Below are 25,165 nucleotides of genomic sequence, written 5' to 3'. Positions count from 1 at the left end.
GTTCGTTGTTGTGTGTGTGTGTGTTTCGTGTGTGTGTGTGCGCAGAGTGGGTGGGTGTAGCCGACTGACCGACTGCCTTCTGCACCCTCACCACCACCAACAACACACGTCGTCCACGACAGTTGGACTGCGAATGCTGCTTCTTTTTGCACTTTCGTGTTTCAAACACTCCCTCCCCCCCCCTCTCTCTCCCCAACCACACCGCACACACGCACACATACACACAAAGTGTCCTCCACTCGCTGTTATTCCCTTTGTCTTCTTCGTCTGCGTATCCTTTTATTTGCGCTCTCTCCCGCGCTCGCGTCCCCTTGCTTGTGTGTGGCGTGTCCCCGCTCACTCACTCACACTTCCCCTTACGCTGTCCTGACGTCACCACGCTGCCCCAGCTCGACGTGTCCCTGCACCTGCATCTCTTTCAAACCCTTCACAACCAGTCATGGGCGACGACAGCAAGATTGTGAAGCAGGGCTGGCTCCTGAAGCGCGGTGCGTGCGTTGCTTGTGTACGCATGTGTGTGTCTGTGTGTGTGTCTGTCTGTCTGTGTATGCATGTGTGTGTCTGTGTGTGTGTCTGTCTGTCTGTGTATGCATGTGTATCTGTGCATGCATGTGTGTCTGCCTGTCTGCCTGTCTGCCTGTCTTTCTGTGTATGCGTGTGTGTGCTTGTGTGCGCTTCTCTAGCCGTACATATTTATGCCTGGTCCACGAAGACACGCACACACACACACACACACACGCTCGCTCTCACCAAACCTTTGTTGTTGGCACTGCTGTTGGGATGTGTGCAGGTGAATACATTCGCAACTGGCGCAGCCGCTGGTTCCAGCTCAAGGAGGATGGCTCCTTCCGCGGGTATGTTCATTGCGTGTTCATTGCGTGCTGCCGAAAGCCTCAAACACGCACACACACACACACTCACTCTCACGCTCACTCATACACACACTCTCTCTCACGTTCACTCACACTCACTCTCACTCACACACACATGCTCACACACACTCACTCTCACTCACACACACGCTCTCTCTCGCTCGCTCGCTCACTCACACACACACATACTTGCGCCCACCGCAGATTCAAGCAGGGCCCTCCTGCCCCTGGCGACGAGCCCATCAACCGCTTCGACCTTGACGGTTCGTTGTGGCCCATTGTTGGCACCCTAACGTGTGACGAAGTACCTCACCCGCATGCCCACGTCATACATGTTTTCCCCACCGCTTCTTTCGCTGCACCATATGTCACACTTACTCATGCTCGCCTTGTTGCACACACTGCAAACAGGTTCCACGCTCACGAAGACCGAGGACGGCAAGCCCCTCGGCGCAAAGGGCAAGAAGTTTGGCTTCCTCATTCGGTACAGAACAGTGCCCTGCCCACAACTGGCGCACGCACCTGCGTGCCACTACCGTTCTTTTGCCGTTGTCCTTTCACGCTGCGCAACGCGCGTGCATGTGTGCTTTGTGTCTCCCGTGTCGCTTGGCACTGCCCACCGCATGCAACATGAACTCAAACACCGCTCCGCATGGGACTACGTATAGGTTCATGCAGCTGACGCGGTTTGTGGAGCGCTCGTTCCACGTTGAGTCTGAGGAAGAGCGTGACGAGTGGGTTGCTGCATACGAGGTTGTCAAGAAGAAGCTTGAGGAGAAGAACCTGGCCCGCCGTCTCGACTCTGACGCCACCCACAAGATTGCACGATGTACGTAGCTGCCCTCCCGCTCCCCCTCCCCGCCTTGCCTTGTCTGTCTCGTGTCCTGTGCTAGTGTGCTGGTGTTCTGCGCTCTTGACGCCCACGCCCTTATGCCCTTGTTGCGCTGCTGTGCTGATGCAGCAACCGAGTCTGTCACGCTGGATGACTTTGAGATGCTCAAGGTCCTCGGCAAGGGAACATTCGGCAAGGTAAACAGTCTGCATGACTGGCACTCGACGACGACAACGACGACGACGACAACAACAACAACAACAACAACAACAACAACAACAACAACAACAACAACAACAGCAACAGCAACAGCAACGACATCCGAACTGACTACAGCTGCAACAACGATGTCCCACAACACCTCTTCTCTTCCTGCTGGGGCACACGTGCTCATGTGCATGTGTGGGCTGTCTTTGTCGCCCGTCCTCACCACCACCACCACCACCATTCCCCCTTGTCCTCGTTCACCTGTGTGCAGGTGATGCTGGGCCGGGAGCGCAAGTCACGCGAGCTGTTTGCCATCAAGATCCTGAAGAAGGACGTCATCTTGGAGAAGGAGGAGGTTGGCCACACCATGACCGAGAACACCGTCCTCCAGAGCACAGACCACCCCTTCCTCACAAGTACGGCAATGCGACATCGAGCCCGCGTCGTTGGCGTTGTGTTTTTGTTGCACGCACGCGTGTACGAATGTGTGGAGGCAGGAGGCGGTGGAGCAAAAGCAAATGCTGCCGCTGCTCTTTGTTGTTGCTGTTGCTGGAATTGATGAAGGCGATGATTTCGTTGAGCTGCATTCGCAACACATCGCCTCCCCGTCTCACAAACTACCACCAACACCGCCACTGTGTGACAGGCCTCAAGTATTCCTTCCAGACAAACGAGCTGCTCTGCTTCGTTCTCGAATACGTCAACGGCGGCGAGCTTTTCTTCCACCTCTCAAAGGAGAAACTCTTCACAGAGCCCCGCGCCAGGGTATGCCTCACACACGCACACATGCACACACAACACACTACACCACACCACACTACCCCACACCACACCACACTACACGCACACATGCACATACACACGCTCTGTCTTTGGCTGCGTCCGAAACCGCGCCGCCCTCGTTGTACTGTATGGTTCAGTTGTCCAAACACGTCCACACATGTATGTGTCTTGGGTGGTTGTCGTCGCACCGGTCTCACGCCGTGCTTGGGCTGTGCCTTTCCTGGTTGCCAGTTCTACGCTGCTGAGATTACGCTGGCCATCACGTACCTGCACGACCACGGCATCATCTACCGTGACCTCAAGCTCGAGAACTTGCTCCTCGACCGCCACGGACACATCAAAATCACAGACTTTGGCCTCTGCAAGGAAGACATGTCGTACGTTGCTTACACAATGCACGCAATAATGGACTGTGTATGAGGCGTAAGCCGCCCATGCGTGCACGCGCGTGTGAGTGAGTGTGTGATTTGCGAGCAATGCGGATGCCTTGTTAGTGACGCTCACACTCACCGCTCCACCGTTTTTTTTTCCGGACAGGTACGGCGAGACGACGCGCACGTTCTGCGGCACGCCGGAGTACCTTGCGCCGGAGATTCTCGAGGACAGCGACTACGGGCGGTCTGTGGACTGGTGGGGCGTCGGCGTCGTGCTCTATGAGATGCTCTGCGGCCACCTCCCCTTCTACAACCGCAACCACGAGATTCTCTTTGAGCTCATCCTCCAGGAGCCCGTCAGGTCAGTCTCACACGCCGTTGTGTCGCTGTGTGTGTGTGTGTGTGAGCGCACGCGCTGGATTTGGTGGATGTTGGGCGTTGTTGAGTAGTTGCCTTTTTGCTTCCGACTTCATACCCTGCAATGTGTTGTTGCTCACATTGCCTCTTTCTCACCTTGCTGGTTGGTGCATATTGTGTGCTGCCGTGCCAGGTTGCCGGACCACCTGAGTGAGCCGGCAAAGGACATGCTCGCCAAGCTCCTCGACAAGGACCCGCTCAAGCGCCTCGGCGGTGCTAACGTACGTCAACGTTTCATCACACACACACACACACACACACACACACACACACGCACGCACACACACACACACACACACACACACGCATACTCGCGCACGCACGCTCCCGCACACGCATTTATGCCCTTGAACCACAACCACCATAACCGCAGAATGACGGCAAGGATGTGATGGGGCACCCCTTCTTTGCGCCAATTGACTTCAACAAGCTCTACCACCGCGAGCTCCCGCCCCCGTTTGTCCCAGAGTACGTGTGACAGCTGTTTTTGCAGCTGTGCTTTTGTTTTTGCCACTCTCAAGACGCCATTTCCACCTGCCACTCACTGACACACTGCGCATTCACACACACACACGCCCACTCATTCACTCACGCAACTACTCACACACACACACACACACACACACACACACACACACATACACACACACACTCTCTCTCTCTCGTTCGCCACTGCGCAGCATCAAGGGCGAGGAGGATGTGAGCAACTTTGACGAGATGTTCACGACGGAGAAGCCTGAGATCTCGCCAACGGACACGGGCGCGCTCGAGACAAGCGCCGACGCGTTCTCAAACTTCGACTCTGTTGTCAAGACCTGAGCCCGCCTCCTCCTTGCCGTTTCATCCCTTCATTCATAACACGTCCCATGTTTTGCAGACAAAAGAGAAGCACCAAGAATTGTGCATCTGTTGCAGCACGCGCGCTGTGTCCTGTCACCTTTCGTGCACCACGCTCGTGTGTGTGTGTGTGTGTGCATGTCTTGTGTTGTGTGGTTTGCTCTTCTTGGTTCTCCTCCTCTTTTCTTCCTCTCTTCCTTCTCTCTTTTCCTCCTGCTTTCTTTTCTCCTCTGTGTCTATCGCGCGTTGCTTGCTTGCTTGCTTGGGAACTGTTCCTATTCCTCCCTACCCTGCGCCTGTGTGTGTGTGTGTGTGTGTGTGTGTGTTTTGTTCGTCCTTTCTCTACACTCAATGTTGCCCCCTTTTCCCCCTCATGTCACGTATCCGAATGACCCGCTGTTGTCGTCGTTGTATGCTCCCGTGCCTGGTTTTCGTGAGCGCCTGTCTGTTTTAATGATCCACAGTAAACAGTGAGGGCAACGCTGCAGCACCGACACTCACGCCAGCAAGCAACAAACGGCGCCCAACTCAACACTCAACTCAATCTAAGAAGCTCCTGCTCTGTGCGTGCGTGCGTGTGTGTGTGTGCGTGTGTGTGTGTGTGTGTGTGTGTGTGTGTGTGTGTGTGTGTGTGTGTAACGACGCCAAAGAAGCCGGACAGTCAGCTAAAAGGGAAAACGCCACTGTGAGTGCATGTGCGTGTGTTCGTTGTGGTGAAATGGAAAGGGGGGAGGAGTGCTATCCGCTAGGAAGAAGAAAACAAGCAAGGGAAGGCGAAGAGTAGTAAGATGTGATGTCACGACGGCACGCGAACCAATGAGCCAGTATGTAAGAAACCCAAACCCAAGGGATGAAAACGCCAAAAGAACGAAAAGAACGAACAACGCAACAACAGGCGTAAGTGGTGTTGCTTCAGAGGAGCGAGCAGCAGCCGCACATGGACGATGACTGTTCCGTTGCTGGAGACCGGCGTGACTTGGGCTGTGGTGACATGAGCAGGGGCTCCTTCTCCGTCGTCTGCGTCGCAAATGGAGCCTCGTGCCTGCAGGCACAGACCCAACGGCAACGCAACAGTGTGCGTGCGTGTGAGTGTGTGTGCGCGTGCGGGCGCGTGTGCGTTTGCGAGTGCGTGTGCGTGTGCGTGTGTGTGTGTGTGCGTTTGCGAGTGCGTGTGCGTGTGCGTGTGCGTCAGTGTGTGTGTGTGTATATATGTATGTGTGTGTGTGTGAGCAGACGGAGCATGGACAATGGGTTCACGAGGCATGAAGGTCGGCCAAAGCATGTGATTAAAGCTGAGAGACATAAGGGTGACACGAGAGACAGTTAAAGTGTGCATGCACACGGGTGATGGTGGTGCGTTGCTTACACAACAGCTGGGCGCTGGAGCCATTGGTGGCCGGGCGAGTCGATGAGAGACAAGAGGAAAACGATGGAGGTCAAGGAGAGAGGTGAAGTTGGGGGGAAGGTGAGATGTGAAAGTGAGCGATGAAGCAAGTTGGTGAGAAGAAGACACACACGAGGGACCAAGGCAGAGATGGAGGAGGGGGGCTGATGTTGGCAGTTCACTACAGGTTGCAAATGGATGTGCGTGTGTGTGTGTGTGTGGAGGGGGCGGGGCTTTGACGGACCGGCGATGTTGGCGTGGATGCTGAAGCGCTGGAGGAGACGGGACGGCGCGGGCTGGACGACGGCGTCTGCTGTGCAGCGGTGGACATGCGGTTGCGGCGTGAGAGGAACGTAAGTAATGCAAGACTTGCTGGGTGTAGGGTTGATGGTCGCAAGGGGCGAAGAAGAGCAGGGCAGGGAAGGGCAGGGGTGAGTAAAAGTAAACGCGTACATGAGACGGTGACAGTGCGGCAGCGGCTGCTCTCCTCTCTGCTTCCTCCTTTGCCTTGCGCTCAGCCTCGGCCTTCTCTGCCTCCTCCTTTGCCTTGCGCTCAGCCTCGGCCTTCTCTGCTTCCTCCTTTGCCTTGCGCTCAGCCTCAGCCTTCTCTGCTTCCTCCTTTGCCTTGCGCTCAGCCTCAGCCTTCTCTGCCTCCTCCTTTGCCTTGCGCTCAGCCTCGGCCTTCTCTGCCTCCTCCTTTGCCTTGCGCTCAGCCTCAGCCTTCTCTGCTTCCTCCTTTGCCTTGCGCTCAGCCTCGGCCTTCTCTGCCTCCTCCTTTGCCTTGCGCTCAGCCTCGGCTTTCTCCGTCTCCTCATCCACAACGTCATCTGCTGCCGATTTCGCTGTTGGGCACACACAAACAGCGACACCGTGAGACATGCAAGAAACTTCACTCTCGAAGCACATTCCACACGCACACACATACACACACGCACACACACACGCACGCACACACGCACACACGCACACACGCACACACACGCACACACACACGCACACAATACAGGTACCAACGCCCTCCGGAGGGCTGCACACCTGAAGGCTCAGGCTCTGGAATCTCAAAGTCCTCTGGCGCGTCTGTGCGGAGAGGGCCGAGCTCGGTGAAATAGGAGGTCAACTCGTCCTCCTCAATGCGACCATCACCGTCCATGTCAAGCCGCTCAAATACGCCCTGGGAGCCATGGTTGGTGGTGGTGGTGGTCAACTGAGGAACGCACACGTACGCACACACACGCGTACGCACGCACACACATTCAACTGGATGCATGCACACCCTTCAACGCACGCACGGCATTATGTGTGTGTGTGTGTATCATGGCAGGTCGCACCTTCCATTTGCCCTCGCCGCGATCCAGGACATATGTTTTGAAGTGCTTGCTTGCCGCAAGGAACTTCTTCAGCTCATTTCGCGAGAGCCAGCCATTGCCATCATTGTCTGCGTTCACAAACACAAAGCGGGCAAGCTGAGCTGGTGGGATGCTTGTCAGGTTAGCAGACTCGGCCTGCATGTCTTCCTTCGCCACCTTCTGCTCCTCGTCTTCCTTCTTCGCTTCAGCGCCTTCCACTTGCTCCTTGGAGGAAGTGGTGGCAGGGGCAGTGGCGTCGCTATCGCCAGTGTCGTTGTCATCCTGGTCACTGTCCACGGCGGTTGTGACAGCCACTTCATCGCGCCTTGTATCGCCTGCTTCTGCCTGCTCGTTGGCGTTCTTGTCCTGCCCTTCTTCGACCGGCTCACTCGGCGCAGCATCCCCGACGCGCCTCTGTGGTGTTGCTGACAGCAGTGCATCGTCTGCATCGTCTGCATCAGAGCGCTCGTCCGCTTGGGCCTCATCGCCGTCGTCGTCGTCATCGTCACTGTCTTCAACGGGCATGGCGAGGGCGCTCTGTCGCGCCGCCGCAACGTCGTCCACGGGCTTCGTGTCCTCTGCACGATCGCCCTGCTCTCGGGTGTCCTGCTGGACAGCTGCATGCGGCACGGATGTACAAACGTGCAAATGTGCAAATGGAACGTTGCGAGCGTGAATCAGATGTGGAAGAGTTGTTACTCATGCTGCATGCCCTTCACCTCGCAGGCGTGACGCGCGATCTCTCTTCACGACCACACAACAAAGGCAAACGAGCAGTTTGAGGAATCGATCTGAGTGCAACGGTATCGAGTCGCACCTGGTTGCTCTGCAGAGCCGGCCTGTGTGGGCTCGACTGCTTGCTGCGTCTCCTCCTCCTGCTTCTGCTGCTCCTGCTTCTGCTTGTCTTGCTGTTGCTTGTCTTGCTGTTGCTTGTCTTGCTGCTGTTTTTGCTGCTGCTGCTGTTGCTGCTGCTTTCCGCCTCCTTGGCGGTTCTTGCCTTTGGAGCCCTTCTTTCCTTTCTGTTGCGATTGGCCAAACGCAAAGTGTGTGATGTAGTGTGATGTAGTGTGATGTGATGTGTGATTTGCAATCGCCGGTGACCCAAAACCTTCACACCACAGGTCATTGGAAGTACCAAACAAACAAACCAAAGGAATACAAACAAGGGCAGCTGGACAGCTGCGCACACACACGCACACACGCACACACACACACACACGCCACTGACACAAACCTTGCCCATCTTGGTTGTGGTTGTTCGTCTGGAGCGAGGGGAAGATTAACTGAAATCATTCACGAATCATCGGCAATGTGGTCCGTTTGGTTTGTGTGTTTGTGTGTGTGTGTGTGTGTCTGTGTGTGTCTGTGTTTGTGTCTGTGAGTGTGTGTGTCTGCGTGTGTCTGTGTGTCTGTGTTTGTGTGTGTGGTGTGTGTGTGTGTGTGTGTGTGTGTGTGTGTGTGATCTCTCCTTTGATGCTTCCACCCCTCGCTTGCTCCATGGCGCATTTGCCAAAGCAACACAACACTAGCTGTGATTTGTAATGACACACGAGCAGGAACACGCTGTGCACGCTACGGAGAAAAACACACACACACACGCAAACACACACACACATACACTGAAGAGACCATTGCGACATGCGTGGGAGGGGCGTCATGAAGTGAGAAGTGTTCCTTTTGCAGATGATGATGACGACGACGATGTTTGGTGCTGTCCTTCATCACCCTTCAAGATGAAACCATGGTTAATGGAGGAGAACATGTGGGTGAACATGTGTGGGAATTTGACATGTGTGCGAGCGAGAAACGAGAGGTGAGAGGAAAGCAAACAGCCCAACCACAGGAACTAACGTGGGGTTGAAAGTCAAGTGTACGAAAAGCACACACACACACACTTCAACACACATGAGGGCGCGCACGCCGTGCCACATTTCCCACCTGTGGGCGATGCTGCTTGTTCATTGCTCTGTGCACCTCGCGTGCATCTGCTTCGTACGACTTGTTCCTGACACTCTGTCCTCCCGTCTGTGTGTACTGCGCGGCAAACAGGGACCCAGCAATCGACTTTTTCGCGTCCTTCCCGCCCTCACCCGATGATGCCTGCACATGCCCAGGTGGGAGATGTGAGTGCGCGCATGTGAATGTGCAGTGGGAAGACAAGCGCTCTCTTATTTGTGTGTGTGTGTGTGTGTGTGTGTGTGTGTGTGTGTGTGTGTGTTGTGGTTGCGCCCGCCCCGTGCACATGCGTGTGCTTGTGCACTCTTTCCATTCCATACACGCACACGCACACACGCACGCACGCACGCACGCATGCATGCACATGCGCACACATACAACCACACCCTAGCAACCACACAACCACACAACCACACAACCACACAACCACACAACCACACAACCACGCACACACACACACACAAATGTACGCGTGTTTCACCTGCATTTCCTCCAGTTCTTCGATGGTGGGGAGGTTCTTTGCCAGTTCCGACGTCTCGCCAGATTTGAGCAACGCACCTGCAGTCGCGTGCAACATGGAAGAAACACAGAGAGTGGCAGGCAGAGATTACATAGGCACACAGAGAGAGTGTGTGTGTGATTGTGTGTGTGTGTGTGATTCGTTGGTTGGAAGAGAACATGCATGCAAACACGGCAGATGAGCGGCTAGCCAGCGCAATGAATACGTACAAGTATGCGCACGCGCACACACACGCACGCACGCATACATGTGCACACATGGTTGATCGAGCACTAACCTTGGCGCAAGAAGTACTGTTTGGACTTTGAATCTGTTTGATACGCCAGTGGCAAACCACATGTGTTGCACTTCAGGCAATACTGCACCTCCACACCCTTTTCCCTGAAGAAACAACCCGCACACACACACGCCAGCTTGTGAGTTGGTGCACATCTGTCGAGTGATCGCCACACCAAGTGCCTTTTTGCTCCAGAGCAAAGAAGCTCGTCAAACCACAACACAGCCCACAGCAAGACAAACATAAGCAAACAAGACACACGTAAGCAAGCACACACGCAAGCACACGTAAGCAAGCACACACGCAAGCACCATCTCTCCCTGTCTCCCCTTCTTGCATTCCCTTCTTTCTTTCTTCAGAACAAACAGACCTTCTCACGACGATGGTTTCATCACTGGTCATGTTCAAACTGTACTTTCCCTTTGACCCATCGAAAAAGGCCGCGCCATCTGTGTTTCGCTTTGGCAGCGTCTCAATCGGTTTCTCTGTGCACATGCGAGCAAGGCCATATCTCCAATGAGCAGTGCGTTCGTGCTTGCATCTTCACACATGCCCAGTGGCAGCACACACAACACACGCACACGCAGCAACACAAGACACTCAGCCAAACCCCAGACACGATTGCAAATCACACACACGCACAACTGACCTGAGATGAGCGCCAGATGGCCGCACAGGCAGTAGTACACAGGGACATCTGTCTCTGGGACGGCATCCCGGTCTGTAGAGATGATTCCTCGTCGAGGCATGGCGCGTGTGGAGTTGTGAAGGAAGGAAGGCGAAGGTGACAAGGAGAGTGTGAGACAGAAAGATGCCTGCGAACGCTTGTTGTGCTGCTGCTTGTGGTTGCGGAAATGTTGTTGGAATTTTTAACCAATTTTCTACAATCGCTGTGAGAGGAGATGATGGCCAGCACTCGCGTGCTTGCACCGCACCCCGTATCGAACCTGCGCAGGATCGAGCGGGTGCCACGCGCAGACGAGACACGCGCAGAGAAGCGCTTGAGGTTACAACTAGACGCAGACCATGAGTTCCACCAGCGATTCTGGCACAAGAACAATACGGACTTTAAGCAGGTGTGAATGTGTGTGTGTATGTGTGTGTCTGTGTATGTGTATGTGTATGTGTATGTGTGTGTGTGTGTGTCTGTGTATGTGTGTGTGTGTGTGTGTGGCGACGTCTTGTACGTGGAGGCAGCAGTGTGTGTGCAGATGGGATATGCTGGTCAAGAATGCAGTGCTCGCTTCCCTTGCCGCCGATGTACCCATACTCGCAGCGACACCAATGCCCACCACCGCTGAAAGACAAGACATACTTGGTGTCCCAGTCATTCTGTATGCTCACGGTACATGCCGCGCTGCGCAACATGGCTTCACCCGCTTGCTGTCATAGGCGAGGGAGGCGTTCTTGGAAGAGCATCGTGAGGACATGAGTGCTGGGAGGTTGCCAGCGCACTTGATGGCGGAGTTTTACTGTTCATTTCTCGAGGCACATCGCGAAGACCACATCACCTACAACTTGGAATGGTGGGGTCGTGCAGCACGCCAAATCCCGCTCTACGTCCACGCATATGTCAGCCGTTTCTTCACTTTTTCCTGGTTGACCCTGCAGCCCCAACATTCTGAGCTGCAGGAAGGCCCATCTTCACAACCCGTGTCCTGCGAACACTGCGGTGCATGTGGATAATGTGAATCTGCGTGTGTGTGTGTGTGTGTGTGTGTGTGTGTGTGTTTGTGTGTGTGTGCGTGTGCGTGTGCGTGTGTGTGTGTGTGTGTGTGCGTATGCGTGTGCGTGTGTGCGTGTCCGTGAGTGTGTGTGCGTGTGCGTGTGTGTGTGTGTGTGTCTGTGTGTGTGTCTGTGTGTCTGTGCGTGTCCGTCTGTCTGTGTGTCTGTCGCTCCGTCTGTCTGTCTGCCTGTCGCTCTGCCTATTATCTGTATCTGTGTGTGTGTGTGTGTGTGTGTATGTGTGCGTCTAATTGCCTGCCTGCTGCCTGCCTAAAGTCTTGTTTTGTTTGCTTGTGTGTTTTGCACACACACGTGCGCACACGCGTAAACATCCATTCCCACACATGCCTACCCACTTCTTTCTTCCCTCCACGACGTTATACAGGCGCCAGTTGCTGCGTGACACGTGATGTATTTTTGCCAATGACCGTTGCTTTCCTGCTTGCATGCACATGTGCAGGAATCAAGAATAAACGCACTCTGTTTCAATGCAAGCGCTTGTTAAGTAACGCGGCGCGGGTGTGACACGCATGGCCCGGCAAGCAAGCAAGTACTTCAGTGCTTGTTGTCAACACCAACAGCGTGCATGGTGTGGTGGGAGATTTGATATGATGCGTTGTGCTGTGCTATGCTGTGCTATGCTGTGAGCCGCCACCAAACCCACCATGCCGCCTATCCCACGGTTGTGCAGCAGAGTCAAGCTGATGATGACTAAGATGAAGCAGAGGGGGCGGTGTCCCTGTGTGCGTGTGTGCTCGTGTGTGCGTGTTTCGCGTGGGCGTGTTGGGAGCACGTGGGGCAGTTGCTCTTCCACGTTGCGTCGCCGTCGTCGTAAATCTCCTTCTTCCAGATGGGAACTGTCTGCTTCAGCGTGTCAATGCAGTACTCGACCGCATGCATGGCACCCCGCCGGTGTGCTCCTGACGCCACAATCATCACACTCGCCTCTCCAACAGGAACCTCCCTACAATCACAATCATGTGAACATGTGGTTGCTCAACGTGACCCTGAACGCATCGCATCCACAAACGCACATACACACGCACATACACACGCGCATACACAAGCACATACACAAGCACACATACACACAAAACCACAAAAACATGCACGCACACACACACACATACACGCACACACACACACATACACGCACACACACACACACACAAACACACACACACGCACACAAGCACACACACACATACACATATGCACACGCACCCGATTCGGTGCACGATGGCAATGCGATAAATGTCCTGCCATTGCTCACGCATTTGTGCAGCAAGCTTGCTCATCTCCTTGAGTGCCATGCTTTTGTACGCCTCGTAAAATAGCGTCTTCACACGCCGGCCTTGGAAGTGGTCTCGAGTGGTACCTGTTGATTCAATTCCAAACACAGTGGACATGTATTCACAGTGATCCCAAATGCAAGCGCACAACAGTGTGTAAACCGGAGGCGGGTGTGCTTGCAACGAAATGCTGCAGGGTGAGATGCATACACACAAACACACAAACACGCGCACACGTACACACACACCAACACGCACACACGCACCGATGAAGACGCTTGTGCCGCCGGTGCAGCCTGCCCTGACCCACTGCAGCAGCTTGGCTTCATCAATGCTGGCCTCTGTCACCTGCACCAAATCGTTTGGCGCACCGCCGCCATCATCCTTGTCCTCCATCACAGTGATGACGATTTGTGAATGATACCCGCCATTTGTCGCGCGCACTGAACTCTGTGTGTGTGTGTGTGTGTGTGTGTGTGTGTGTGTGTGGGTGTGTGTGTGTGTGTGTGTGTGTGTGTGTGTGTGTGTTGCCGCTGCTTCGTTTGTCCTGTTGTCGCATCATTTCCTCTCTCCCGCCCCTGGTCTTTCTGTTCGTTGAGCGGGCTGTCCCTTTATTGTGGCAGCACACAAAGATGGACGTACACCAACGTCCATCCATGAACACACAACACAACAAAACAAAACACACAATACACACACAACACAACACAACAAAACAAACACACACACACACACACAAACACACAAACGTTCCCCCCCCCACACACACACACACCCTCTACCAGTAAATCTGGGTGGTGCCTGACAAGGTCTTGATGGCGTTGTTTGCGCGCATGTCTGTTTCATGAAAGAGGCGGCCTGCGAGCGTGGGCGCCACAAGCCCAATGCGGATGACAAAGTCCCCAAACCGCTCTGTCGGCGACAAGCGGTCGCGCGCATACCGCGTAATCAGGTCCTCCAGAATCGCCAGAATCTCCACCTCGCCAATGCTCTCCTTGTAGATCTTGGCCAGCCTGTTGCCAGCAAACCCGCCACCGAGGTAGAGGTTGTACGTCCCCGGCGCCTTGCCCACCAGCGCAATCTCCGCAACGTAGGGGCGAGAGCAGCCGTTGGGGCACCCGCTCATGCGAATCACAATTGCCTCCGACGTCAGGCCCGCCCGCGCCAGGATGCGCTCCACCTTGTCCAGCAGCGCCGGCAGATACCGCTCGCTCTCCGCCATCGCCAGCCCGCACGTCGGCAGCGCAACGCACGCCATGGAGTTGAGCCTGAGCCCGCTGTACTGGCCGTTGTCAATGCCGTACCTGCGCAACAGCGCCTGCACGCGCGGCTTGTCCTCCGTGCTCACCGCGCCAATGATCAGGTTCTGGTTCGCCGTGAGCCGGAAGTCGCCTGCGTGCGTCTTCGCCAGCTCCCGCAGCGCAGTCTTCAGCTGGTACGTCTCCGTGTCGCGGATCCGCCCGTTCTCAATGTACATGCCGTAGTGGTGGCGCCCATCCACGCCCTCGCTCCACCCGTAGCGGTCCGAGTTGCTCTCAAAGTGGAACGGCCGCGCAGGCTGCAGCTTGAACCCGGTCATGGCCTCCACCTGCTCCCGGTACCACACCAGCCCGTGGTCCTCCAGCGTGTACTTGAGGCGCGCGTGCTTCCTGTTCACCCGGTCGCCGTGGTCGCGTTGGATCAGCATCACCTTCTCCCCGACCTCCAGCGCTTGCTCGGGCGTGACAAAGCCAAGCAGGTCCGCCAGGCGCGGGTACGTGCGCGTGTTCCCGTGCGTCATGCCCATGCCGCCGCCAATGCTCACGTTCCACCCGACCAGCCGGCCCTCCTCCAGAATGGCAATGTACCCGAGACAGTGCGCAAACACGTCCACGTCATTCATGGGCGGCACCGCAATCGCCACCTTGAACTTTCGCGGCAGGTACGACGGCCCGTACAGCGGCTCCACGTCCGTGTGCGTGTCGCCAACCACCATCTTCTTGTCCAGCCAGATCTCGTGGTAGGCCGTTGTCTTTGGTTTGAGGTGCGCAGAGAGGCGGCGCGCAAAGGACAGCACCTCCGCGTGCGCCTGCGACTGCACCGGGTTTGGGTTGGCCATCACGTTGCGGCACACGTCCCCGCACGCCGCCAGCGTGTCCATGAGCCCGCGGTTGATGTCGCGGATCGTCGCCTTGAGATTCCACTTGAGCACGCCGTGCAGCTGAAACGCCTGCCGGGTCGTCAGCTTCAGCGTGCCGTTGGCGTGCGCGTCTGCAAGCGCGTCCATGCGCAGGTACTGCTCCGGCGTGCACACGCCACCGGGAATGCCCACACGCACCATAAACGAGTACGCGCGCTCCTTACCCGCGTCGTACAGCGCCTGCCGCACGTCGCGGTCGTCCTGCATGTAGATGCCGTGGAACTTGGTCAGCTTGGCGTCCTCGGGAAGAATGGCCGCCGTGCTCCGGTCCGCCAGCGAGCGCTGGATGTGTCCTCGAAGGTACCCGCTCCCGCCTTTGATGTCCTCGTCCACCAGCTGCTTGCCGCCGGCCCCCGCAGCAAACGCGGCGTCCTCCCCGTCCACGGGCGGAATATCCAGCGCTGCGAACACGGCCTCCTGCCATGGGTGCAACGCCTCCATGTACCCGTTCTCGTGCTGGTCGTCGCCAAGGCCGCACGGCGCCAGCTGCGTCGCCCCGTGCCCGCGCAGCACCGCGTCAAGGTCGCGCGCAGGCTTGCAAAAGTACTTGGCGCTGTCGGCAGTGCCTTTGCCCCAGTACTGGCTGTCGCCAAGCCCAAACACAGCAAACCGCAGGTGCCTCAGGCGCCCTTGCTTTGCCTTGCGGACAGCAGCCCACAGGTTCGTTGCGTTGCCGCACATCTCGCCCTGCCCTGCCGTGGACATGACAAAGAGCACCACGCCGCCCTCTTCCTCCTCGTCCTCAAGCTCATCCACCGTCACCGCATTTGCCTCCACGCACCGCACATCGGTCACGCCCCTGAACTCCAACCGCCTCGCCACCTGCTCGGCCACAGCAAGGCCGTTGCCGCTGTCAGACCCATACAGCACCAGGATCTTGAGTTCGATGCGCTGCCGCGCGTTCGAGTGGACACTGGCTTGCAACCGCCGCTGCGCCGCAACCAGTCTCTCTTCCAACGACTGGGAAATGGTGTCGTTGCTGCTGCTGCTGCTGCTGCTGCTGCTGCTGCTGCTGTCGCTGTGGTTGTTGTTGCCGTTGTTGCTGTCGTCGCTGCGGGTCAGGAGACTCAACTGTGACTCCCGTGCAAGAAACGCCTCAATATCGCTGCGAAGTTTTGCTGAGTCGAGGCGGAAGGCTGCTGGCACCTGCCTTGTCGGTGCTGCAGCAGGCGTGCCTGACGACGACGACGTTGCGCTGGTTGCTGCTGCGACAACATCACTGCCGCCGTCCTTGCCGTGACGAGTGCCATCAGGGCCAGTTGACTGCTCCTGTTCCAGCGCCGGGTTGTAACGAAAGAGCGGCCACGCTCCTAAAGCAACAGCTGCTTCGCTCTCCGCTGCCATGCGGCTGCTCGCCTGCACTCCCACCTCACCAGCACCGCCCTCGCCTTGTTCTTGTCGCTGTTGCTGTTGTTGTTGTTGTTGTTGTTGTTGTTGCTGTTGCTGCTCCTGCTGGCGCTGCCGTCGCCGCGTGGGAGGAGGGGCGTAAGCGACGATGATGGCGGGCCCATCAAAGGCGTCGGCCTCTGCCAGCGCACGCATGGCCTGCGAGGCGCCCGCATGCACAGCAATGGACGCAACATAGACGCCGCCATAGTTCATGGCGTACAGCGCAATGTCCCGCTTGAGTCGCCCTTCCCTGCGCAGCTCCGGCCGCGGCGAGCTGTAGTCCTCCATCTCGGGCACAATCACATTCACGTTCTCGCCAGAGGCAATGACATGATGCAAGCCGCTCAGCCCAATGTCGCGCGCCCACGCATCTGCCCCGAGAATCCACCGGCTCGGCTTGGGAAAGTGCTCGCGCGCGCGAAAGATGGCAGCCAGGGTGGGATGACGCGTGTGCACGGCTGCCAAGTGCTGCGTGGCAACGGCACCCAGACGGCGGCTCTTGTCCGCGTCGTTTCGGTGCTTCAGCCACAGGTCGAGAGCAGAGCGGAGGTTGGCCGGCATGTCGAGCCCAGGCGGCGCAAGGGCACTGGTGACGAGGCGCACAAGGGCGCGGCGACGGTGGATGCGCGCCAGGTAGATGCCAAAGCACATGTCCGTGCTCGCGTTGAAGATGGCGCGAACGTCTGCCGTGCTGTCCGTTCCCGCGGTGTACGCCCCATTGAACAGCGACGGCGTGCTGCTTGTGCTGCTTGTGTTGGTGGAATGCTGGTGGGTCGCAGTCGTGGATGGGTGCTGGTGGGCTGCAGTCGTGGATGGGTGCTGGTGGGCTGCAGTCGTGGACGCGTGCGCCAAGACAAAGCGCTCTCCAAAAAGAGAGCGTAGCAAGCTGACATAGGGCTGTGTCGCCTCAGCCTCCACACGCGCCTGCGTGGACGCATCACCACTGGAAACCAGCTGCCCATCGTCAACACACAGCGGCACAAACAACAGCGATGCTGGTGTTGGAGTTGGCAATGTGTATTCATCATGGTGCGCTGGCAGGAGAGGGCTATCGGCCTCGCGTGGCAGCCGCGTGAGCGACACCCGCTGCAACGCATCGCCTCGCATGCCAAGTGCGTCAAGCACGCCGTCCCCCTGCAGCTGAATCGGTGCAATGAGCAGCGTTGCATTACGTGCAAGCAAATCACGCTTGAAGGCGGGTGGAAGTTCAAAGTCCACCTCGTCCTGTGCCCAGTCCGTGCACAGGACAACGCGGCCACCCGGCGCAAGGGAGGCGAGGAGAGGTACTTGTGGGAGGAACAACAGGCTTGCATCAGCAACGACGACCGTGTGCACATGCAGCGCACGCAGCGACGATAGTGCTGTTGTTGTTGGGGATGGTGGCGTGATGGTCGTGCACGTGATGCGACCTGCTGAACCAGCGCGGCCAGCATCGCTCACAACCGTGGCAGGCAACAGAAGCCTGTCAGTTGTGCTGTTGCTGCTTGGGCTGGCGCTTGTTGGAGCGGCAGTTGTCATTGTCGCCGCCGTGGCAGTGTCACTGCTGGTGGAGGCAACACGATCGGAGGTGCTTGAAACGCCCCCAGCCGTTGTCTTAGCCAGCAGGGTGTCGACTGCTTCTGTGGCCTGTTTGTGGAGGAAAGGCGTGGCGCCACCCACGTTCCAAACGGCCATGCTGGAGCCAGCAACAACAGCACAATCAGCGTCGACGTGCTCTGTGTTGCCTGTGGGTGTGGTAACTGCTCCAAGATGAAGCGCATTTTGCGCGTGTTCTCGACTCAGCTCCGCAAGCGCCTGCAGGATGCGGTGTGCAGTGGCTGCCTCGACCAGGGCCGGGTGTGGAGAGGCGTGGGCGCTGCTGGTGTGGAGGACAAGCTGCCGGAGAGCAATGTCGCCAGCAACGCCACCGAGATGCAGCGCCGTGGTGACGTCCGCAGTGAGCACGCGAAGGGCAGACAGATTGTTGCCGTCGCTGCTGTCGCTGTCACTTCCACTTGGCGGTGCATCGGGTGACTCGGCGAGAACCACGATGGTGGTAATTGAGGTGGGGAGGGCTTCAAGGAAGAGTTGGGGCTGCCATGGTCGAAGGCAGCGCACGGCCAAGATCCCAACACCACCGATGCCACGCGCGACGTCTTGCGTCAGTGCAGCTGCGTGGGCGAGTGCTGGGGCAACACCTGCAGCGAGGGTGACGATGGCGGTGGTGGCTGCGGCTGGCCCCGTGTACTCGAAGAAAGCGTAAGGGGCAGCGGTTTCCGGGCGCAGGGCGCGCTCGTTGATGAGATCAAACGCACGCTGCATCGCGGTGGGCGTGGCAATGGACGCGCCTGCACGTGTTGCTGGGGGGCAAGACGTGGAACCCGTGTTGTTGACGCCGTTGTTGCCGTCAGGCGCTGCATCCGCTGTCAGGGCCAGGATGGACGCGAGCACATCGGAGGAGATGAGCGAGGTCGAAACTTGCGCGGCTGCGTGGGTTGGCCCAGGCAAGACAGCGTGCACCACTGGCGTGCGAGCAAGACGCGCAGCGACGTGGGCAACCAGCGCCATGTCGTGTGCCTCTTGCGCAGTGGCGGAGGCCAGTATTGGAGCGCCGGCATCGCGAACCGCCATGAGCGACCCAACCAAGGACCGTCCACCGCCACTGCCCCTGCCCCTGTTGCCCCTGCTGGTGGTGGTGGTGGTGGTGGTGCTGGTGCTGGTGGTGCTGGTGGTGGCGTTTCCATCATTGTCTGTGTTTGCTGCTGGCCATCTAGCATCGCCAAAGGCAGCGATTACGGCCGGTTCGCAAGCCTCCACGGCGGCAAAGATGCGAGACGCCTGTGTCAGGAGTTTGGACGCTGGGACCAACGTTGTTGGCGCAGCGGCGCTGGCAGAGGCTGATGATGAATCCGCGTTGCTTCGTGCTGCTGGTGATGCGGCCACGGATAAAGTGACAGCAGGCACGCGGTGCTGCGCATTTTGGCGGCGCTCTCGTGTTGCCCAGCTTGTCAGCAGCTGTGCCTCTGTTGCTGTGACTGCGCTGGTCTCTTCAACATTGATTCTGCTGCTCGCCAAATACCTGTGTTGCGCGCGCGCGCGTGTGCGTGTGTGTGTGTGTGTGTGTGTGTGTGTGTGTGTGTGTGTGTGTGTGTGTGTGTGTGTGTGTGTGTGTGTGTGTGTGTGTGTGTGTGTGTGTGTGTGTGTGTGTGTGTGTGTGTGTGTGTGTCAGGGGGGTATGATATTGGAGACGGATGGACGGAGGGACGTAGGGACGGAGGGACGTAGGGGCAGAGAGACGAGAGACAGAGAGACAGAGAGAGAGAGCAAGGAGCTGGCGAAGCGAAAGGACGCCATCACTTACACACACATACACACACACTCTCTCTCTCTCTCACACTCTCTCACTCTCACATACTCTCTCACTCTCTCACTCTCTCACTCTCTCGGATGCACGTACGTGGCGTGAGCGTGGGCAGTTGCGAGATCGACGACGGGCATTCTCGTGGCTGGGCAACGGTGTTTGAGGCTGACACAGGGTGATTGTGAATGGCAAATGCAGTGTGACCACTCTCCGTTGTTAGTCTGCACAAATCCACACAACAACAACCATCATAACAAACAACAAGCAACACACACACACAACACAAACACACACACACACACACAAGCACACAACACAACACAAGCACAACACAACACAAACACACAACGTGTGCACCAGGCAGTGTCTTGATGTTGTCACATCATGCCAATCATGATGACGATGTCACAACAACACCAAAGCTGAGACATCTCCTGCGGTTTCACCCTCCACTTTTTTCCCTCGACCACTCATCACGCACCACTGCCACCACCACTCACCACTGCTCATCATCCCAGCTCACTCAAATCATGTCACACACACACACACACACACACACACGCGCGCGCGCGCGCGCCAGTGCTCGTTTCAGGTTTGTGTTTTCGAGTGCAGAATGACGCGGTACCCCGAACGCAACAGAAAGTGTGAATTGAGTTCAAAGTGCGCACACGAATCCACACACCCAAAGCCAAAACGACATACATTGGTCGCATACATCCACCATGCCAGTGGCGAAGCGCGAAGGACAGCCAGGAATGACGACAACGGCGATGGGGCCGGTGCAGTGCTTGCAGTGTGGCTGCAGTGCTGGTGTGGAGTGTGACAGTGACTTCTCTCCCTCTCCACTCTGTCGCCCTGTTTCTCTTCAGATGCCTCTCCTTACATTAACACCCCCGTGTTGTCACATTTACACGCCGTCATCATCATTCATCATTCCTTGCACATGAACAACGCCCAGCCATGCTGCCTGCACTGACCACAACACAGGTGCAGCTGGACCTGAGGGAGGTGTGGGAGCCGGCAGCTCGCGCCGTGGCGCTGGCCGCGCTTGCTGGAATCGGTGCATGGCAGGCGTACATGCTTCTGTTTGGCAGCGAAGCAGAAGCAGACAGCACCCACCCAAACCAGAAGCGAGGTGGAGGAGGCCTTGGAGGAGGTGGGGGTGCAGCGCGCGTGTCTTTCACCAACGACGACGACGACAGCACCACCCCAAGGCATCGCGCCACGTTTCACACCACATTGCAGACGGAACCTTCCCCATCACAACCAACGACAGCCGGCTTCGTGTTGACCAGCACCACCACCGCCAGCACCGCCACCACAAGCGCGAGCGCCACCACAACGCCGGCGCACGTCGTGGCCGCCATTGCAAGCGCTAGCGCAGACGTGATTCTGGGATTCAAGAGCGGGTCCGCCCGGGACTTGGCCCTGACCGTGCAACGGGTGGTCCATGACAGGCGGATCAAAGGGCTCGGCGTTCCGAAAACCATGCAGCTGCTGAGCACACGTGCGGGCGCCGGGACGACGCTGCTTGGCTTTCTGGCAGAGCTGCCGACACGCGCCAGCACAGTCACAGCCACGGTCCCAGCTCAGAGCCTCCCCACGATGCTACCCGCACTGCATCAGCTCGCGGCGCGCGCAAGCTCCACTCCAACAGCAAGCACCGCCTGCGTGCTCACCATCACCCTGGAACACGTTGCACCCGACCTGACACAACGCACCCACTGCGCCGCCCTCAGCCTGCTCGCTGACATGGGTGTGCCCGTCCTCCTGTCGGCAACGGGTCAGGACTGCCACGACCACGCCCTTGTTGCGGCGCACTATGCAAACACATACGCTCGCCCCATCGCTCACGTGATTGACGGTGTGCGGCTGGCCAACACGCACCAGCAGATCCGCATCCTCCCCGACCCAGCCGTCACCGCACTGCTGATGCGCAATGACGAGTCTTCAGGTACACAAGCGTCGTCCGCACACCCTTCGCCTTCGAATTCACCTCCACCAGTGTCACCAACGGCAACTGCCGCCGCGAGCGCCGCACATTCCTCGGCTACCTCTGGCTTTGGCTCTCGCTCCCCATCACCTCCCGTCGATGCATTCCCTTCGAAGCAGCCGACCACGACAGCCGCCCTGCAGACAGCGCCAAGGACAGGACAACGCACAGCCCATCTTGGCGGCATCACCTCCACGCTCAACACCCACCCATCCACAGCGGACCGTCTTCGTGCAAGCCTTGACGCTGTGGGTGCTGCTGTACACCACCAGCTGCCGTTCTTCACATACACGGGGCCACCAACTACATCTGTCGATCTTGTGGTCGTCGTCCTGGCTCCAGTCAGCCCAACCTTCGTCTCTGTTGCCGCAGAATACAACCGCCGCACCAACACGGGAGGCCACACCACCACCGTTGGCGTCCTTGTTGTCAACGTGCTCCGCCCTTGGGATGCCTACGCCTTTCGCGCAGCGCTGCCACCCCAGGCTGGCCGGATTTGTGTTGTGGAAACGGCAGCGCCTGCTGTGCAATTCACAGCACACCATCAGCTGCTCACCACAGACGTGTGCTCGTCTGTGTCACCGCCGCCTTCCCCATCGTCGCCTCGTGTAATTAGTGCATGTACCCCACATGTGGTCGTTCGCCACATCGAAGTGGACGCGCGCGGCGTGCAGCCCGCACTTGCCGCAGCCGTCATTGCCACGGCCCTTGAGCCAGCACCGCTGCCACACCTCGCCCAACACAACAACAACAGCAACAGCAACAGCAACAGCGTGCAGGAACACGGCCTCGGAAAGCAGCTACAGCAGCGCATCGACAACAGCAACGCGGCTATCTTGCTCACCAACACCACAGCACGTGAAGTTTTGCGCCTGCATTCGTCAGCAACATCGCCAACCTCAACCACTGCCCTGGCTGCCGTGGCCGCAGCCACAAGTGACGATGGCGTGGTGGTGAATGTGTACGCGCATTTGAACCAATCGGTTGAGCGGTTGTGCTCTAGCTTTGTGCAGCAGGTGCATGCCCAGTGCCGTGTGCCAGCAACAGCGTTCACCAGCGAGGACGCCTGCTTCGCCTCCGGTGTTTCCCGCACACAGCTCTGCATTGGCGGCAGCAACACTCACGTTCGTGACAGCCCGGCCGCCGCCGCTGCTGTTGTCGCTGATGTGGAGCTCCTGGCAGAGCTGGCCCCATGGCTTGCACGCGAGCTTTGTGAGCATGCAAGTGTCTTTGTCGTTGCTGCTGATGCTGATGCGGCTGTGAACCACCTCAAGGAGCACACTTCCCCGTCAGCACTACGGCTGCTCTCTGACAAGCACATTGCCATCACTTTCATCAACAGCACCGAGGTACGCACGTGTGTGTGTGTGTGTGTGTGTGTGTGTCTGTGTGTAGATGTGCGTGTGTGTGTCTGCGTGTGTCTGTGTGTAGATGTGCGTGTGTGTGTCTGTGTGTAGATGTGCGTGCGTGTGTGTGTCTGTGTGTAGATGTGCGTGTGTGTGTAGATGTGCGTGCGTGTGTGTGTGTCTGTCCGTGGGTGTCTGTGTGTGGTGTGTGTCCATGTGTCCATGTGCGTGTACATTTCCATGCGCGTCTGTAGTGAGTGCCGTTGCTGGTGTCACAGTGTACACCAACCAGACGCACCCTGCTGCATCATGTTCACAAACTACACACTCGCGTTGTCACTGACGCTGCTTTGTCTTTGCTCTTCCACCCCTGATAGGGAACGCATGCAGCCAATGTTAGCACTGCGGTCTTGCTTGCACGCGCCAGCCACGTGTTGCCTGCTCTGCACAGCTTGGACCTTGGTGCGGTCCTTGACAATGCTACCGACCCGCTGGTCAGAGAGGTGCAGTCGTCATCGGCAGAGCTTTTGTCAGCAGCACGAGCGGCGCCGACGACAACGATTACAGCTCATCATCTCGTGGACAGCACACCCAACAACAACAGCGCACACCCAGCCTCCAACCACCACGACACGGACGCGTCCAGCGGCAACAGCGCAGATGAAGGTGACGACAGCGGCGTGGATGAGGAATCCGCCACTGCATTCATCCCCCGCGTGCGCGTGGTGGCTCCAACCCAGCCGGAAACCAGCGGGGCGCAGCAGCTCACTGCTAGCGATCTAGCGAAGAGGGTCGTGTTCCAGGACACCTTTAGCGCCGAATCTGGGCATCGTCCCGGTTATGCAGGCATGTACCGTGTTCGGTTGACCAAGAACCAGCGCCTGACACCAGAGGACTACCACCGCAACATCTTCCACCTCGAGATGGAGTGAGCATGAAGAGAAGGGGAAGGCAGCAAGGGTGTGTGAGTGTGTGTGTGTGTGTGGGCGTGTGTGGGCGTGTGTGCACGATGTGGAAAGGTTGTGCCACGTACTTTTCGACATGTGTGTATCAACGCGCACGCGCACTCACTCACTCACTCGCTCGCTCACTCACTCACTCACTCACTCACACTTTCATTTTACTCACTCACACACACTTTCATTTTACTCACTCACACACACACACACCACAACACCTCGACATCTGCGCGAACCATTCCACCAACACCTCTGCAGCATCCGCGGAACAGGCCTGGAGTACCGCATTGGGGATGCACTCGGCGTGTACGGGCGAAACGACCGCGACGACGTGCGCTCGTTCCTGGCGATGGTTGATATCGGCCCAGATGCGCTGGTGGAAGTCGACCACACACAGCAAGCGGGATGCAAGGAGGTCATGACGGCGATGCAGCTGTTCACGGACCGCCTGGACGTGTTTGGGAAGCCATCGCAGAAGTTCTACGCTGCGATTGCCGCGCACACGAGCGACTCGTACGAGCGTGCGAAACTGGAGTGGCTTGGCAGCGACGACAAGGAGGGCTTTCGACTGCGCCAGCTGGAGACATACACGTTCGCAGACGTATTGGAGGAGTTTCCTTCGGCGCGGCCGCCGCTGTCCGTGCTGGCCACCATCATTCCGCCAATCAAGCCGCGCCACTACTCCATTGCGTCCAGCATGAACAAGTGCCCGCACAGTGTCCACCTGCTGGTGGTGCTCGTGTCATGGACTACGCCAAAGGGACGCGAGCGCTATGGCCAGTGCACACGCTACCTCTCCCAGCTCTGCCCTGATGGCGATGAGGACGTGTTCTTGACAGTGGACATCAAACCAAGCGTGATGCACATGCCAGCAGATGCACGCCGGCCCATCATCATGGCGGGGCTTGGCACAGGCATGGCCCCATTTCGTGCGTTTCTCCAAGAACGCCAGTACCAACGCGAGCAAGGGCTTGAGGTGTGTGTGTGTGTGTGTGTATGCAATGTGTGTGTGTGTGTGTGTGTGTGCTGTGCTCGGTGTGTGCTTGCTTGTGTCAATGCGCTTCTGCTGCTCACACCAGTTCAATTCAACGCACCTCGTGTCACTGCTTCGTTTCATGTGGCGTTGCAGGTTGGTCC

General features: G+C 57.7%; 7 protein-coding genes across 7 annotated transcripts in view; 3 read left to right on the top strand and 4 right to left on the bottom strand.

Annotated features, from left to right (window-relative positions):
• Window positions 1-439: 439 nt before the first annotated feature.
• On the top strand, window positions 440-4,384 carry PTSG_09660 (AGC/AKT protein kinase; the record flags this gene model as incomplete). The annotated part of the gene is made up of 13 exons (XM_004990027.1): window positions 440-488; window positions 791-854; window positions 1,077-1,135; window positions 1,284-1,356; window positions 1,541-1,701; window positions 1,834-1,901; window positions 2,183-2,327; window positions 2,558-2,676; window positions 2,926-3,071; window positions 3,232-3,429; window positions 3,619-3,706; window positions 3,859-3,953; window positions 4,166-4,384. 13 exons carry the CDS (start codon window positions 440-442, stop codon window positions 4,302-4,304), a joined length of 1,404 nt encoding a protein of 467 aa, XP_004990084.1. The 3' UTR covers window positions 4,305-4,384.
• A 342-nt stretch (window positions 4,385-4,726) lies between these two features.
• On the bottom strand, window positions 4,727-8,325 carry PTSG_09659 (uncharacterized protein). The gene is made up of 8 exons (XM_004990026.1): window positions 8,287-8,325; window positions 7,870-8,071; window positions 7,035-7,669; window positions 6,742-6,877; window positions 6,160-6,548; window positions 5,951-6,019; window positions 5,689-5,702; window positions 4,727-5,364 (listed from the first exon to the last, which is right to left on the bottom strand). The coding sequence occupies exons 1-8, from the start codon at window positions 8,293-8,295 to the stop codon at window positions 5,235-5,237; spliced, it is 1,584 nt and encodes a 527-aa protein (XP_004990083.1). The 5' UTR covers window positions 8,296-8,325; the 3' UTR covers window positions 4,727-5,234.
• A 252-nt stretch (window positions 8,326-8,577) lies between these two features.
• Window positions 8,578-10,661, bottom strand: PTSG_09658 (uncharacterized protein). The gene is made up of 6 exons (XM_004990025.1): window positions 10,455-10,661; window positions 10,176-10,290; window positions 9,806-9,909; window positions 9,490-9,566; window positions 8,991-9,152; window positions 8,578-8,778 (listed from the first exon to the last, which is right to left on the bottom strand). Exons 1-6 carry the CDS (start codon window positions 10,552-10,554, stop codon window positions 8,707-8,709), a joined length of 630 nt encoding a protein of 209 aa, XP_004990082.1. The 5' UTR covers window positions 10,555-10,661; the 3' UTR covers window positions 8,578-8,706.
• A 46-nt stretch (window positions 10,662-10,707) lies between these two features.
• PTSG_09657 (uncharacterized protein) lies at window positions 10,708-11,491 on the top strand (the record flags this gene model as incomplete). The annotated part of the gene is made up of 2 exons (XM_004990024.1): window positions 10,708-10,881; window positions 11,198-11,491. The coding sequence occupies 2 exons, from the start codon at window positions 10,708-10,710 to the stop codon at window positions 11,489-11,491; spliced, it is 468 nt and encodes a 155-aa protein (XP_004990081.1).
• A 432-nt stretch (window positions 11,492-11,923) lies between these two features.
• PTSG_09656 (uncharacterized protein) lies at window positions 11,924-13,231 on the bottom strand. The gene is made up of 3 exons (XM_004990023.1): window positions 13,089-13,231; window positions 12,755-12,908; window positions 11,924-12,494 (listed from the first exon to the last, which is right to left on the bottom strand). The coding sequence occupies exons 1-3, from the start codon at window positions 13,216-13,218 to the stop codon at window positions 12,242-12,244; spliced, it is 537 nt and encodes a 178-aa protein (XP_004990080.1). The 5' UTR covers window positions 13,219-13,231; the 3' UTR covers window positions 11,924-12,241.
• A 349-nt stretch (window positions 13,232-13,580) lies between these two features.
• On the bottom strand, window positions 13,581-19,867 carry PTSG_09655 (sulfite reductase beta subunit; the record flags this gene model as incomplete). Its single annotated transcript, XM_004990022.1, has 2 exons — window positions 13,581-19,448; window positions 19,827-19,867. The coding sequence occupies 2 exons, from the start codon at window positions 19,865-19,867 to the stop codon at window positions 13,601-13,603; spliced, it is 5,889 nt and encodes a 1,962-aa protein (XP_004990079.1). The 3' UTR covers window positions 13,581-13,600.
• A 657-nt stretch (window positions 19,868-20,524) lies between these two features.
• Window positions 20,525-25,165, top strand: part of PTSG_09654 (pyruvate dehydrogenase) — a 5,543-nt gene continuing 902 nt past the window's right edge. The window contains exons 1-4 of the mRNA XM_004990021.1: window positions 20,525-23,072; window positions 23,447-23,997; window positions 24,287-25,004; window positions 25,158-25,165. The exon at window positions 25,158-25,165 is cut by the window's right edge and continues 130 nt beyond it. Coding sequence (XP_004990078.1) covers window positions 20,691-23,072; window positions 23,447-23,997; window positions 24,287-25,004; window positions 25,158-25,165 — 3,659 coding nt within the window. The 5' untranslated portion in view covers window positions 20,525-20,690. The remainder of the gene's footprint in view (window positions 23,073-23,446; window positions 23,998-24,286; window positions 25,005-25,157) is intronic.

Source organism: Salpingoeca rosetta (assembly GCF_000188695.1).
Source record: "Salpingoeca rosetta unplaced genomic scaffold supercont1.26, whole genome shotgun sequence".
In the NCBI taxonomy this organism is placed as follows: domain Eukaryota; class Choanoflagellata; order Craspedida; family Salpingoecidae; genus Salpingoeca; species Salpingoeca rosetta.
The sequence above is the reverse complement of the archived record's forward strand: the minus strand, read 5'-3'. Positions and strand labels throughout refer to the sequence as shown.

Bases quoted from the DNA above. Each gene is read 5' to 3' on its own strand.
- PTSG_09658 (XM_004990025.1), bottom strand. From the start codon at position 10,554: ATGCCTCGACGAGGAATCATCTCTACAGACCGGGATGCCGTCCCAGAG. The intron at 10,291-10,454 runs GTCAGTTGTGCG...GCATGTGCACAG, and splicing joins CCATCTGGCGCTCATCTCAG to AGAAACCGATTGAGACGCTG. The intron at 9,153-9,489 runs GTGAAACACGCG...GGGCATGTGCAG, and splicing joins AAGAACTGGAGGAAATGCAG to GCATCATCGGGTGAGGGCGG.
- PTSG_09656 (XM_004990023.1), bottom strand. From the start codon at position 13,218: ATGGAGGACAAGGATGATGGCGGCGGTGCGCCAAACGATTTGGTGCAG. The intron at 12,909-13,088 runs GTGCGTGTGTGC...TTGAATCAACAG, and splicing joins CGGCACAAGCGTCTTCATCG to GTACCACTCGAGACCACTTC. The intron at 12,495-12,754 runs GTGCGTGTGCAT...TTGTGATTGTAG, and splicing joins GCCATCGTGCACCGAATCGG to GGAGGTTCCTGTTGGAGAGG.
- PTSG_09659 (XM_004990026.1), bottom strand. The intron at 7,670-7,869 runs GTGCGACTCGAT...TGCCGCATGCAG, and splicing joins CGGCTCTGCAGAGCAACCAG to CTGTCCAGCAGGACACCCGA. The intron at 6,549-6,741 runs GTGTGCAGCCCT...TGTGCCCAACAG, and splicing joins TCCAGAGCCTGAGCCTTCAG to CGAAATCGGCAGCAGATGAC.